The 14,552-nt window shown below is 46.0% G+C and overlaps 1 protein-coding gene across 2 annotated transcripts; it reads left to right on the forward strand.

Annotated features, from left to right (window-relative positions):
• Window positions 1-395: 395 nt before the first annotated feature.
• Window positions 396-14,552, forward strand: LOC130530920 (synaptopodin). 2 transcript variants are annotated; one of them, XM_057042508.1, is made up of 4 exons: window positions 396-566; window positions 3,511-4,600; window positions 8,191-10,193; window positions 12,015-14,552. In XM_057042508.1, the coding sequence occupies exons 2-4, from the start codon at window positions 4,429-4,431 to the stop codon at window positions 13,164-13,166; spliced, it is 3,327 nt and encodes a 1,108-aa protein (XP_056898488.1). In that variant the 5' UTR covers window positions 396-566; window positions 3,511-4,428; the 3' UTR covers window positions 13,167-14,552. The 2 variants fall into 2 exon arrangements, with proteins under 2 accessions (XP_056898488.1, XP_056898489.1); XM_057042509.1 differs by lacking the exons at window positions 396-566; window positions 3,511-4,600 and adding an exon at window positions 5,759-6,322.

The raw sequence follows: 14,552 nt of genomic DNA on the forward strand, positions 1-14,552 counted from the left end.
ATCTGGGCAACTCCCTGCAAAGAGTCAACTCTTTGCTTGCGATTCTTTGCTGTGCATGGCGGGAAAATGGATCCAAAAAGGAAGTGTGGGAAGTACAACAGATTGGGGCCCACGTCCGCACCCCCCCCCCCCCCCCCCCCCCCCCCACGTCCCAACATCTCTGTGTTGAATATAAAAATATATTATAAAATAATGTGTTCAGTATGCAAGCTTGAAGGAAACCATATGAAAAAAATCCCAGACAAAGAGCCCTCTGTGTTCCAACTGACCCCCCTCCCATCCACCCACCCACCGCCATCCTTCGTCTGCTTCGCCACAGAGAGAGATGGGGGGGTGGGGGGGGGGAGAGAGAGAGAGAGAGAGAGAGAGAGAGAGAGATGTAGAAGTTGTGGAAGCTGAAAAGAGGCAGTACACACTTGCTGTCTCACAAAGGGAGACCCACAGGAGCACAGGTGAGCTGCACACTAGTCCACAACTGCCAAACAGGAAGGAGCAGCAGATCCTGGAATTTTATCTGCCTTTGGCTGCTGCAGGCTTCGTCACCTGTGGCCCATTAGCTTCACGGGGTAAGAAACTATCTTTGTACATGAGAGAGAGCAGCCAAGCGCAGGCAAAGAGGAGCGAAACTTTGAAATTCTTTGTTGGAGTTGATGACAAACATCTGTGGCTGCTGTTTCCCCCTCCGGTGTGCCCAGCTTTTGCAGGGGTGTGTGTGTGTGTGTGTGTGTGTTGGGGGGGGGGGGCCGCTAGATTAGCGCTATGGTTTGAAATGTGAGCCTATTGTCCTCAGTGTTTGGACCTTGCTGTGCAGCCACGTTATATACTTCAACTCTCACTGTGTAACAGAAGAAGCCATGTGCAATTAAAGATCTGGCTGCTGGACCTGGATTGACTCTCATATATAATTAATTGCTTCCTGTTAGCACAGCAGGTGAGGCCTAAAAACTACTTTATAAAAGCCCAACTATGGGTTTTGGTCATCCATGTTGCCATGTCTACTGGCAACACCCGAATTTGCTCGAATGTGTCATTTTACATAGTACGGGTAAAGAGAGAACACATTTTGCAGGTTTTAAAGTGCTCAATTCGTTCCCCTTTGATGTTTAATAGTTTTCAGAGGATGAATCTGATGGGTTTAGATGCTTCCTCCCACTTGGCAGAAGATCACACAGAAGTACTCCAAGTATTTACTTAGTGAAGTTCTCCACTTGTGTGCAAGAAGCATTGCAACCTTTTCCTCCCTCTTGACTGCTTTTGCACACTTCTTAAGCTTAACAACAGAAACAAAGGAAAAAAGCAATTATGCTCTGTTTTCTTTTGGAGTCTGCGCCACAAAATGTTTTAGTTGTCAGTCATCAGCCAACACAAGCTAGGGCATGTTGACTGTCAACCTCCTGAGGAATTATGAGTCAGGACTGCCAGGATTGGAGCGCGACCCAAAATTGTCCTGTAGAGGTTTGTCCTTGAACGGGTTGACTGAGTGAAGGAGAAAAAGGCTGGTTACAGCTGAATCAACTCTATATCACGTTAAAAAAACCCACAAACAAACCAAGAATGAGTAAATACAAGGGATGTGCCTGAAACATATACACCCAGGACCAACAGAGGTAAACGGCTGAATGATGCATCTATACATTCACAGGGCAAAGCCAGGGGCAAAGTGATAATATGTAGATGCCAAACCCAGAGGGAAAATGTCTTTATTAGACATCCCATCTGATTCCCACCTTGTCTTCTAATGTGCGATGGCAGGAAAAGCTGCCAGCGACCTTTATTCGGCCTACTGTTGCTATGCGAGTCATGTTAGGAGGAGCTGAGGAAGAGCTTTACCATCACAAAACGCTTTGATTACAAGCTAACAAGCCCGAGAGAGCCAGAGGGGAATTATATCCCTGGCTCTGATGATGAAGGTCCATGGGTGGCACAGGAAGAGAGTGGGAACTGAGCCTGACAGGTGGGCATGCACTGTGAAATACCTCCGAGGTAATTAAAGAGAAGCGGGGACAAGAGTGATGACCTCAGATCTCAGCTATGAGAAGCAGATAGGATCACTAGGAGGGAATATTACAAGGCTGAAAGAAATGCCAACCACAAATTTGATCCTAACAGGCTCAGACCAGTGGAAATAATAAAATGAACAGATGAGGATTTCAAGAGTCCATATGTCTGTGTTGTGTCATTTTAGTCACCCACATGTCTGCTCGTGTCAGTGTCAAATTTAATTCACATTTGTTCCTGGTCCGGTGCTTCATTAAAGAGAGCAATCGAGTCATATTTTAACGGATCAGCTGGAGGTGTAGCGTGAACCCTCGACAAGTGAGAAGGAACATCTGCAGCAGCAGTCTGAATGAAGAAATGGCAGCATGATCGAATGCTAATGGAAAGAGACGTCGGCGGCCACCATATCGATGCATCTGGAGACGCTCCGGTTCCTAAAACAATGGCGGCGTTCATCTGCTCATGTTTGACACCGTCACCCCTGCAGGCTTAATTGTGGAGGGCTTTGTTGTTTTTGTTGCGCGGGGAGGCGGGGGCACTGTTTTGTTAAGGCCAATTGTTGTCAGCGGCCAGTGAGCAGCGCCGTGACTCAGCTGCCATGCCGGCGAGGCATCAACTTCACAGGACGTGAAGATGTTCCCTCAGGGGTCCTCGGCCTGCGAAGGGTGGGCAAAAGTACATTTTGATGAGTAATTCGTGCACATCTGTCTGCACACCCCCTCGCATGTGAGCTCCTGGGTAATTGCAAGTCTGAGGCAAGTCTGATCAAGAACATAAAAAAAACATCAATCACTGGTCTATCTTTACAAATTTGCTAGTCAGTCATCAGTGTAACGTGACACTGCTGCACAGATATATATATAAAAAATTAATCAAAAGAATGTCAAGTGCAAATTATGGTCTGTTCATGTCATGATGAAGGGATTGACTTCCTCAGTGTTCTGCATCACTTCACAAGCCCCAGGGCCCGGCAGAAAAAAAACACATTTTCAGCTTTACTGCTGATTTATGAGCTTAAAATCTTGAATTGTGGCTTTCCCATTGTGAGTAGAGACAACACTAATTTGTCGCATTCAGACTTCTGCTTCCTTTTTTATGCCTTATTATTTTACTTTTGTTTTAGACTCCTTTCAGCCCGACTGCGGTTGTGAGCCACATTTCCAGCGACCGAAATATTGACTTTCTCTGTTGAAAAGAGGCATTGATTTGAAATAAATCACTGGTCATGAAAACAGATGAGCCAAGGAGTGCAGCAAAGTGCTCTTCAAGACCCTTTTTTTCCAAAGCCGTCCTAGTTCATATGAACTCCAGACTTCCTGCTGGACAGAGGTCAAGCCCTCATGATGCTTTAGCCATTATTCCTCGACTCCTGTGCTCTTGGAACATTGCACAAAGAGAAAAGGAAAATCAAGCCTGCTGTTTGCCTCAGTTTAAAGAAATGAGTGCAGATATCACGCACACGAAATATAGATACTAACATTTAATCATTGTCTTGCATTTTATCTCTTGCAGGTGCTTCTGGGCAGAAAACAAAGAGGAATTTGATAAAAAGCAGCAATTTCTCATCTTCTTATGTGCATCTTAGAAGTATCCACCAAACTTCCAAGGACTCAAACTAAACATTGGAAGACTGAAGAAACAGGAACACTCTTTCCACATTATGGTTACACTTTATAGAGGCCTCATCTGGGTTCAATCTTTGAGAAACAACACAGGACACCAGAGTAAAGCAGTTTAAATTGAGTACAATGTTCTGAAAAGAGACCAGTCTCTGCTTTGACCTTTCAAAAGTGAAAAGTTGCCCACATGCACCTAACAGCAGGAAGCCACCGTTTACAAAGCTCTCCCCTCACGTCACTGCAGAGTTATGATCTTTGAGATAAGGGGCAGATCGTTCTCTGTAAAAGAAAAATAATCGACTCGCTGGAGGTTGGATGCAGACGAAAAGCCTGTTTCGGTGACCAAAATAGCCGAGGAGCAAGAGGGGCAACAAGGGGTTGAGTGAGAGAGATGCAAATAGAGAAGACTCGAGTGTTTCTCAGTGCTCGCTGCCAGGTTTTTAAGTCAGCACAACAAACTTGTGCAATTTTTGTGGCAGTCGTCCATGGGAATGCACTGAATATGATTCTTCTGGGAGGTCCTATTAGATAGAAGAGAAAAAAAGAGGGAAGCAGGAGTGCAGAACGTTTGAGAGAAACATTACGAGAGAAGAACGATCACAGGAAGAGGCACCTCGAAAAGCCGAACTGCTCCTTCTCCTCGTTTGCCTGCTTTCTAAACCGCTTCTCCGACCGGTGGTATCAGGCACGGACACACAGTTTAATCTTCCTGGGACAGAAGCTTGAGCCCGCTGGGATGAAACGCTGAGGCTTCTGCCCACCGAGGGGTTTGTTTCTGCTGTAGTTTCTACTGTTTTCACAGAGAGTAGGGATGGACATGGAGCGGGGACACATGTCTGTCAAAAGAGGGGAGAGCTGGAGTCCAGGAGGACTCAGAAAGTCTTTCAGTGCAACGCGAACCACGCACCCCCTTGGGACAGACTGTAATGCACCATGGGAGAGGGCAGGATTCAACAAAGACGAGATGAGCAGCCGGAAAGCAAGTAAGAGTTTATCTGCTGTTTTCTGCCCTAATTTCGGGAGTGTGAGATGAGGCAAAGCTGAATTTCTAGCAGTTTGCTTGGAAGGCTCCCTCGAGACCTCAGCGCAGTACATTATCCTATCAGGAAACTGAAAATGGAGAGAAATATAGAAAACAGGCACTCCTGCCTCTTCACTGCAAATCAACAGACTGAGGTTCCCCAAGAAACATCTGTTTCCATGCCGTAAAAACACAAACTGCCCTAACAGCAATGGAAATGCAATTAAGCAGTACTGCTAAAGGCCAGTCTTAATATACAACACAGCCATTGAAGATAATGGGCTAACTTGTGGAAAAAGGCTGTTTGGGAACATTCTTTTTACTTTTATGGCCCTCGTCCTTACAAGAAATCTCTCTCTTCATAATGACACTGGACATTAAGCTGTCAAAGGGGAGTACAAAAATTTTGAAAAAGGCCCTAAGCTGAAAGGATAATGCCGTCTGTGCTGTGAGGATCTGTCAGATCCACTTTTCAAAGAGAAAATGTGTTCTAGAGAAAGGGCATGGTCATCAGATAATTGTTGCTGATATACATCTGTGGTCTCTCAAGCTCCGTGTTGATGCCATCAGTCAGTACTCGCTAATTAAAGTCCTGAAATAAAGCACAGTTCATGAAAAACATCACAAAAGTGCCGACCAACTAGTCCGCAGGGACCTATTGCACACACAAAAGTAACAGTATGAGCCACGGGGCTTGGTTTCCACCTCTGAGCTGTGGTCTTTTATCCCCCCATGGGATCCAGTGAGAGTTTAGGTCACATTGAGTCCGGTAAGATCCCAGGACCTCTGTTAATCCATGTCTTTCCATACCGCTTCACACGTCACCCACGGGGGTCAGCGCTGTCATCCTGCTCACTCTGCAGCCATCGCCCAGAGAAAGATAACATCCGACAACGTAATCTGACCTTTGATACACAAATGCAGGCTCGGCCTCCTGACTTAAACCCTCCTCGCTGTGGGGGAGTTTCGCTGTCGGGTCTCACCCACGCGGCGATGAGAGGATGGGACGGCCGCCAGAGGGTCGAGGGAGCAAGTTAGGAAGCTTGGAAAAGTGGGGTTGGGCATAGACATCTAGAGGCATCAATACCCAGGTCTGAGTGTTGCCTCTGCTGGAGGACAGGAAATTCCAATCCTGCCCTCGCAGGTTGGAGCGGTCCGTCCCAGTGGGTTCAGGGAGGGCAGAGGACTGGGTGGTGTGCACAGTAAACACAGAAACATCCACCGGGGCAGCAGAGGTCAGATGTTAGGTCTCTTCTAGTACACTTAATCTGGACTATCAGTTGTTTCCTCAGTCTAAAACAGCAACTGACCACGCTTGACAGAGAGATTAGCTCCATGTTTTCCATGCTTTGATTGGACGCCTCCACAGGAGCGAAACACAGTGTAGTCAGTGTCAGAAGCCCTGAGCTCTTCTCTCAGAGGCATGTCTAATTTTTTTATAAAAAGATGCATTTGTGGAAACTGGCACATACGTGAAAGAGTGAAACAGAGCTGGCTGACTGTCACGCAGCCTCCAGTCTCCACTCCCACCCTCCCTGCCCGCCTGCCTGACTGCACGCTGGACTGCCGAGAAAAAGAAATCCGATCCTCAGTCTTGCTACAGAAAGAGGGTGTTGAGCTCTGAGTCGCAGTTAGATCGCAAACTTTGGTGGAGGCACTAGAAACCTGCAGCGACACATCAAAGGTAAGGCGAGGGCGATCCAGCAAGATTATAGGCTTAGTTAACCGGAATCATTTAGATGTTTTAAATATGAGTTTGACCTTCCTGCTGTTGAGCTGGGGGAAAATGACTCAATACAGTGAGATGTTTATGTAGAGTGAGAAGTCTGTTGGGGGACCTTGACTCTGGGGTCATGTTTTTCCCTAAGTTTGATCCAAATTTTGAAGTCTCAAAATATGAAGAATGTAAAACTTATGACAATAAATATCAAGGCAGAAGTGACAACAATAAAACATTCACCTCTTTCTTCAAAGATCTTTTTCTAAAAATTCTATTTGAGTCAATCATGCGTTTTCCCTTCAGTGCGGCTCTTACTGGACTGTCTTTTTAAAAAGAGAGAGAGAGAGAGAAATTAAACCTTGCTGACCTCTCACTTGAACATAGTAACCGTCCCACCGTTTAATAAAATGAAATTGCTTGTAACATGCGCCCCTATTTAAAAAATAAAATAAAACAATAACAGCTCAGCATCTTTACATAAAGATTTATATTCTGCTTGTTTCACTGAGTCGAGCACGTCGTTATGCTGCTCTAAAGAGTGGGGGGCTTGTAATATTAACATGCTGGCTTGTCAGCCATGTATCCCTGTCACTTTCAGCATGATTAATTCATGCTCACTAAACATCACCATGAACGAAGCCTGTAATTAAATGCATGTAAACTGACTGCAAATGTTTATTATCCAAACAGTCTCCTTTTATGACGAGATCATAAATATATCGTATTCAACAGACAACCTGCAAAAAGGTATTATAATTATCATAACAGTTTGGTATAATCAGTGACAGATGAGAGTATTCCTTTGATTGGGTCATTGTTAAACCAAAAAAACAACAAAAAATACATACAGAATGAGCACAGGGACAATTGAGGCATAATTATTGTGACTGGCATATGATACTATCAAATGACGCAGACCATCTGGTCCATCAGTTTGGTAAATCCAAGAAAGACTCATCGTCGTGTCAGCTGTCTGAGATGACGAAGTTTGATGAATAATTTGCCAGATGTGTTATCACGAGGAGCTTGTATAACAATGCCCATCAAAGCCTCCATCCATTGCTCTCAGAGATTCAGATTTAGTCAGATTAACTGGGATTGGAAGCGTCGAGTGTTCGTTTTTCAAAACAGTAAAAAGGTCTTAAGTTGGAGTAACACAAAGATTAGTAACAAAGAGAAACCAAAGACATGCTGGAAGCTCAGACAGGGAGTTTTCTGGGTGGTGGAGGAATGCTCAGGGAGGGACTACTGCAGATGGCAGAGGAAATAACTCTGTGGGCTGGAATGGGGCTCTTAAGCGCAGAAAAAAAATCTTGTGGTTTTAACGAGATTCTGCATCATCCTATGATTTCATGGCAATCATTAAAATGAAAGACAAGTTCTCTTGTCTCTGCAGGACAAATGCAGAACTTTATAATAACGCAAGACTACAGTTCTTCATGCTTGTTGAGTTGAAGTAGTTCTTTGTCCAAAGCTCTGATCTGCTGAGTCAAGTGTCCACAAAGCTCTATTTGCTTGCCGGAGCAGCCATAATAAAAAAAGTGCCTCAAAGAAAGCAAAAGTAATCAGAGCCATATGGCAAAAACACAGTTATGTGGGTTTTAAAGGGAATATTAAAGCCCAGACTTGTTGAAGATCTGTCGTTTTTGGTTGTCTCTATTTGTACATGAAAGTTCATGTGGTGGACTTAATTATATGCTGAGGGAGCTGCCTTTGTTGCAAAAGAAGGTTTGGCACATTGTTAAGTGTCCTTAAGTCAGAGTCTCTTTTATCTTTAATCAGATGGCTGACTGATGAAGTTGTTCCTCCCCTTTCTTTTTTCTTTGTTCCAGATTTGACCCGGAGTGCAAGTTTATCAGAGAAGGAGCTCAAAGAAGCTCGTGTCAGGAGTCAGATCATTGCAGCTCAGCTGACCATCCCGTCCAGTTCCAGCTCCAGGGGCGTGCAGCTATTCAACCGTCGCAAACAGAGGGTTGATGCCTTCACACGTGAAAGCTGTGGAGGGAGGTCAGAGGAGGACAGACCAGAGAATGTAAAAATCAACCCAACATCTATCAATGTAACATGGGAAGGGAAAAACAGTAAGGGAAGCGTCAGAGGACAGGATTTTAAAAATAGCACCACCCAGCCACATTTGTCAGTTCCTGGGACAGTGCATTCACGTAACGACGTGGCGGACCGAGGTGAGGAATTCTACAAGCGAGAGGACATGGAGGTCATCCAAGAAAGACATTTCCTTCCTGTCAAGGAAGAGGAGGAAGAAGTGGGAGATAAAATCCACGAGGAACTTGAGGTCAAGGATGAGATTGCCCCTGAAAGTAGCAACGCTGATGAGGAAGTAGAGATAAAGGGGAGCCATCCAGGGCCAGTTCTCCCTGGAAAGGTTAATGGCTGTCACGGTGCATTTGAACCAGAGAGAGTGTGTGTGTCCACTTCCAAACAGACAAGCACAATCATCAATCGAACCGCCAGGCCTTTCCTGTCACCGCTGACGGTGCAGTCTCCAGAGGCAGGGTGTCCCGTCATGGACATCCCCCCTCCTCCGTCTTATGATACTCCCCCTCTCCCTGCTTTCACTGCTCCCCAACTGTTGGCATTCTCCCCTCCTCCACCACCACCATCCTATCCTACACCCCCTCTACCTGCCTTTACCAACCAGCCACCGCAGACCTACTGTTCCAGTCCACCCCCAGTATCGCCTGTGATGTCCCCTTCCTCCCCTCCACCATCTGAGTTTCCTGCTTCCATTTTATCCCAGTACCCACCCATGCCCAATTATGGTCCCCCTGCAGCTCAGTCAGCTGCAGAAAAAAGGACAACAACTCCAATAAAAACAGGAGTACTTGAGGAAAGTGCCGCTAAAAGAGCAACTAAGAAGTCGATGTTCACATTCAAAGAGAAACCAGTGGTATCTCCGAATCCTGACCTACTCTTGCTGGTGCAGGGGGTGGATGAAAGGAAGAAACATGGACATAAATCTGTCCCAGAACCAGCCTGTGAGGAAGAGCTATTGGCACTGGGAGCAGAAGCCTCCAACTTCCTCGCCAAGGAGGAGGCAAAGGTCGAAGATGCAAAAGCTCCAGAATGGGTATCATGTCTCAAGAGCTCCAGGACCCAACCAAGGCCCGAACACAGGCCCGAACAGACTCTCATCAATGTATCAGGAAAGGGAGCAGAGCTGTTTGCCAAGCGTCAGTCCAGGATGGAGAAATACGTTGTAGAAAACCAAGGTGGACAGATGCGCTCTCCATCTCCTACCATGTCTTTGCCTCCATCGTGGGTATACCCATCAACTATGCCTGGACGAGTCAAAGCCATTGTGAAAAACTCTGACGTTAGTGCTCAGCTATCACAAAACTTACAGGCCCAACAAGCAGCCAAACAACGCCCAAGACAGAAGACTAAAGCACCAGAACCAGCTCCAGAACCACCTCCTGTAGAAAACGGTTGCTCTAAGATAGAGATGGATCTTTCAAGCCACCGACCTTACCAAATAGACTCCAATCTCTTCATCATTAAACCAGTCATGGACCCCATAAGTACCCTACCCAGAGGAGCCCCGCACTCCAGAAACCTTCTGACCCAAGCTTTCTCAAGACAAGCTTCCTTACCTAACAGCTCTACTTTGAACTTTAGAACCCAGTGTACGTCACCACAGCTGCCTCTGAGTCCTGCAAGAGGAAGAGGAGAGACCGTGTCACATCCAGGCTCAGGAGCACCGAGGAGCAGTTCTGCAATGTCTGCTTTTTCTCCAGAGAGAGTGTCCTCGCCCCGGTCAGGGGTCCAGGCACCAAGGCCTACATTTTCTGCCAAGAAATCAGGGATTGTACCACAGGTGTGGAGCCCTCCTCTCTACCGTTTTTAGGATGTGTGTTTATACCAGCAGGGCCTTTTGTGTAAAGTAGATTACATGGTTGGTGCATTTATTTTAAACTAGAGATAGAATTATTTTGCTGCCCTTTAGCATTCAACTTTTCCCACGCACGTATGATAAATGAAATATTGCTATCGTATATATTGGAGATGCTCCTGGACACCGTGGCAAAATTGCTTTAATCTTAAGGGATTGTCCAGAGCAAAGATGTGATGTGCACTGGTTGTTAGATAGCACTGTTACCAGCATCACTAGTATGTTGCACCAATAAGAGATAAACTGGCTGCAGCATCATGGCAGAGTGCACCTTCAAATCCAATCACAGTGGTTACAGTTTAACTCTTAACCGGTTTTCTCCTGAATAACTGTCTAACATCACTAACAGTTCAAATAGGAATGTGCCTTAATGCAATTAGATGGCATCAGTGCCTACATACCTTAGCGGCTAAGCACATTAGTGCTGGAAAAACAGTTTAATTTTCAGGACATTTTGAAATATGATGGAAAACAACCTCGTACATTTTCCACTTTGCCTCCCAATACAGTGCATTATGCCATTTGAGAGTACTTGAGCAGATGGTCTGGCATCTGCTTTATGATCTTCAATTTGCAATTTAATGCTGCTCACTGACTGAGCAAGAACTCCTTTTATGTCACATATCTTCAGGGGAATTTCTTTGGTTTCCAGCATCATCTACCATACCTTTTTATGGTTGAGATGGAATTTCTTTGATGTTTCAAATCTGCAGGCTGCGTACTAACCAGCATCATGTGCCTTCATATAATGACCATTTTGTGATTTAAAACAAAGGTTTAAGAAGAATTCTACAGGCACCCAAATGCTCTGCTCCTTTACGTTCTCAAACTTTGATTCACTGCTTTCTTCTGTGTTTATTCTGTCCACAATATTGTCTCTGATTAAAGCTTTCTTGTCTTTGCTGTGACCTCCTTTTCCTTCTTAAACTTCCCGACTTGACTGTTTTCTTTCCCTTTGCTCGTGCTCATTCGCTTACTTTCCTGCATTACGTCTACCGAGCTTGCAGTCAGCACCGTAGGAACATACACAACACGCATTTTGCACTATTTGTGTTCCAATCATTCCACCTCGGCTTTTTATTGTGCACTGAAATATTTGAGTAATGTGTTTTTGTATTAACACCTGACCTTTGGTCTTGGTACTCTTGAGGAGTTCAGACTAATGGGATGACCTTTGACCCCAACCCTTTTTTTTAACCAAACCACACACTTTTCAATGAGCAACAACTATTTTTACAGACAATAATGTTTTAATATCTTATATGTAAGCTCCTTCAACTAAAAGCAGTGCTCTTCATGTCATCATCACAAATGTGGGCAGCGTTGATCTTCATCACTATGTGAGCGGCTGTTATTGTGCCTCACTCGTGTAATTTCATATCTCTGCGAAAGGTGAGGCGCCTCTGAAAAACCAGATGATCGTAACCTGAGTGAGAGAGAGAAAGAAACAGAGACAGAAACAGAGAGAGAGAGAGAAGACTGAGCCAGTGGGAGCTGTTGGCAGGGGTTTGATGCAGAAAGACATGGAATAAAAGATATAGAATAATGACCTTGATCCCACTGAGGATCCCTGTTAGAGTGACTCCGCCGTTAAATAAAAATATCATTTAGATAGTACATTGGTTACTTATTCCATAATACTTATTCCATAAGCCTTTCACCTTGGGGTAAGTTTTAGCTTAAATACTGAATGTGTAATTCGTGTTTCCATGAATCTCAACAATAGTTTTTGTGCTGATCCGACAGACACCGAAGGATTCGGGCCCATCTGTGAGTGAGACTCCAGCTCAAACTAGGACATCCGGCCTTAGCAAGTGTTTCAGCAGCCCAGAGGGGGCCACAGCAGCCTGGACTCCTGGTCACCGTCCCTCCACCTCCATCTCCAGCTGCCCAGCTGCTCCTCGCATGTCTTCGCCCGGTGGTCCCCGATGTCTGTCTCCTGAGGTGACTCAGACTGTCCACTTTTCTCCCGTCACCTCCACCACAACATCTGCGTCACCCCGGACGTTTGCAGCCGCCTCTCCTCGCTCTCCTCCTTGGGGTTCGAGATGTCAGTCACCGATGATGACCCAAAACACTCGGTCGTCCAGCGTCTCGCCCGTTCCTGGTTTCAGACCGTCCCAGACTTCAAAGACGGCTCCTTTTTCACCTCCCTGGGGTTCGAGGTGCCACTCCCCAACAAACCAGTCTCCCGCCACATTCAAACCGTTCCAAACCTCCACGACCACATCCCCATGCTCTCCTCCGTGGGGCTCCAGATGCCAGTCCCCGATGCCAAGCCAGAATGCTTCCCCTGTAATCTCCGTTTCCACATCCAGACCGACACAAACGTCTACGTCCCCGGCCTCTCCTCCGTGGAGTTTGCGCTCGCAGTCTCCGGGACTCTCCCAGACCAGACTGTCCTTCCCCGCCACTAAGCCCGTGCACACGTCCTCCGTCGCCTCTCCCATCCACACACCAAGAGACAGTTGCTGCGTGTCCCCTGTGATCAACAGCCTCGACTCTAAAGCCAACCACCGCCTCCTGGCGAAGAACATCATCAATGCAGCCAAGCGTAAGAACAGCCCCTCGCCTGGAGCCTTGAGCGGCCACAGCCTCCCCATCTCACCTGTGGGGAAACCCAGCTATGACTGTCACCAGCAGCCCATCAGTCCCTTCCAGTCACGAGCACTGGGGGCCCAGTCTCCAACCTTTACCAGCCCCCCCACAACTCCAACACAGAGGATCTGCTCCCCAGTGAGGCTGTATAACAGCCGCTCCCTCACCGACTCGGACGCCTCCGTGGAGTCCGAGGACTCCGGCCACCGATCCCCCGGGCTGCAGTCCTACAACACCTGTCCCCGTGGCTGGGGGGGCAGCCTGAGGGTGAAGAGAAGTACCGTCTCCACCGACCTGTGAGGGCAGTCCCAGCAGGCGTTTAAAGCACGAACACATCTGAGGCCTTGGAAGCAGCTTCTGATGATTCTTCATTTTCAACGTTCAACCAAAGATGGGTTACTTCTCTGTAACTTAGAGCGATCCTGTCGTATCTTAGAGTTATTATTGTTCTTATAAACTGACAATAACAGGCCTGTTATGTAACAAAGATGTTGCGGCTTGTATGCTTGTTACACCCCGAGACATCCCATGAAAATAACCAAAGATATAAACCTCCAACAATATACTGCTTCAATAGCACTGACTTTTTTTTTTGATGTTTGTGCTTCTATTTAATGTGTTTTTACTTGGCTTTAAATATGAGTAAATCAGGATTAGAGCTTTGAATGTGCACGTGAATGTGGAAGAGAGGCTGAAGGTTTCAGGATATGTACAAATGTTGGACTGTGTGGTGGGATGGCGCGATAGTATCGGATCGTAAAAGTGAAAACAAGCCTTTAATGTCTTTTTAAAAGACCATGTGACCCAGATTCACGCGTTGTGCAACATATGCCACAGAGGAGCAGTGCCGGTGCGTTGTTGTGGGTGGAGAATCTGTTTAGTAAATGTTGAATGAAAGTGTAAGAAGGAAGGTGATACAGCCATGAAAACACCCTTTAATAAAGGAAACAATGAGGTTACAACATATTTAAGGATCAATTAGCAGCTTAGTCAACAAGCATTAGCTGACTGTAATATTACTACTGCAGCCTCGTGTGCGAGAGCTGGTTCTGTCTTTTTATTCAACACAAACAACCTGTTTTACATCAGCGGTTCTTTAATCTGCTTTTGTGCACACTTGTAAACTCACATCTTTACTATTGGGAAGGCAGCAAAATGCCATTAAACAGTCAGAGGAAATGATTCCATTTTAAATTCAATCAGAACTCCCAAAGTCCAGTTTAATGACTGATTTGCACTTGATTTCCATTGATTCTGACGGCTCAGGAGGCATTTTAAACTATGCAGCTATAGAAGCAGCACAAAACAGAAGCAGATGTGTAACTATGTTAAAATGTCGTTTTTCACATTCCTCCGCTAACTGACACGTGGGTCAAAGGCATCAGCGCATTTTGGAACATGAACTTCCTGCGTGTCTCCTGAGTGACGGGGACACCTGTTCCGCCGTGACCTGTTTCCTTCAGCAGGATTAAATCTGTCCCGGTCTCGCTGTCACAGCTCGGTTTCAGACCCGGGTCACCTCTGGACCAGCCAAACACGTCCTCAAACAGAACACGACGGCCGCACATCAAAGTTTTGCCAGCTTTTCTCTTGCACGCCTGTCATCTGTTCCAGTTCAGCTCTTCTACCCTCGTGTCACAACTTGCCATGAATGCAAAATAAACCGTGATTATGCACCGAATTAAA

Source organism: Takifugu flavidus, chromosome 9, assembly GCF_003711565.1.
Source record: "Takifugu flavidus isolate HTHZ2018 chromosome 9, ASM371156v2, whole genome shotgun sequence".
In the NCBI taxonomy this organism is placed as follows: domain Eukaryota; kingdom Metazoa; phylum Chordata; class Actinopteri; order Tetraodontiformes; family Tetraodontidae; genus Takifugu; species Takifugu flavidus.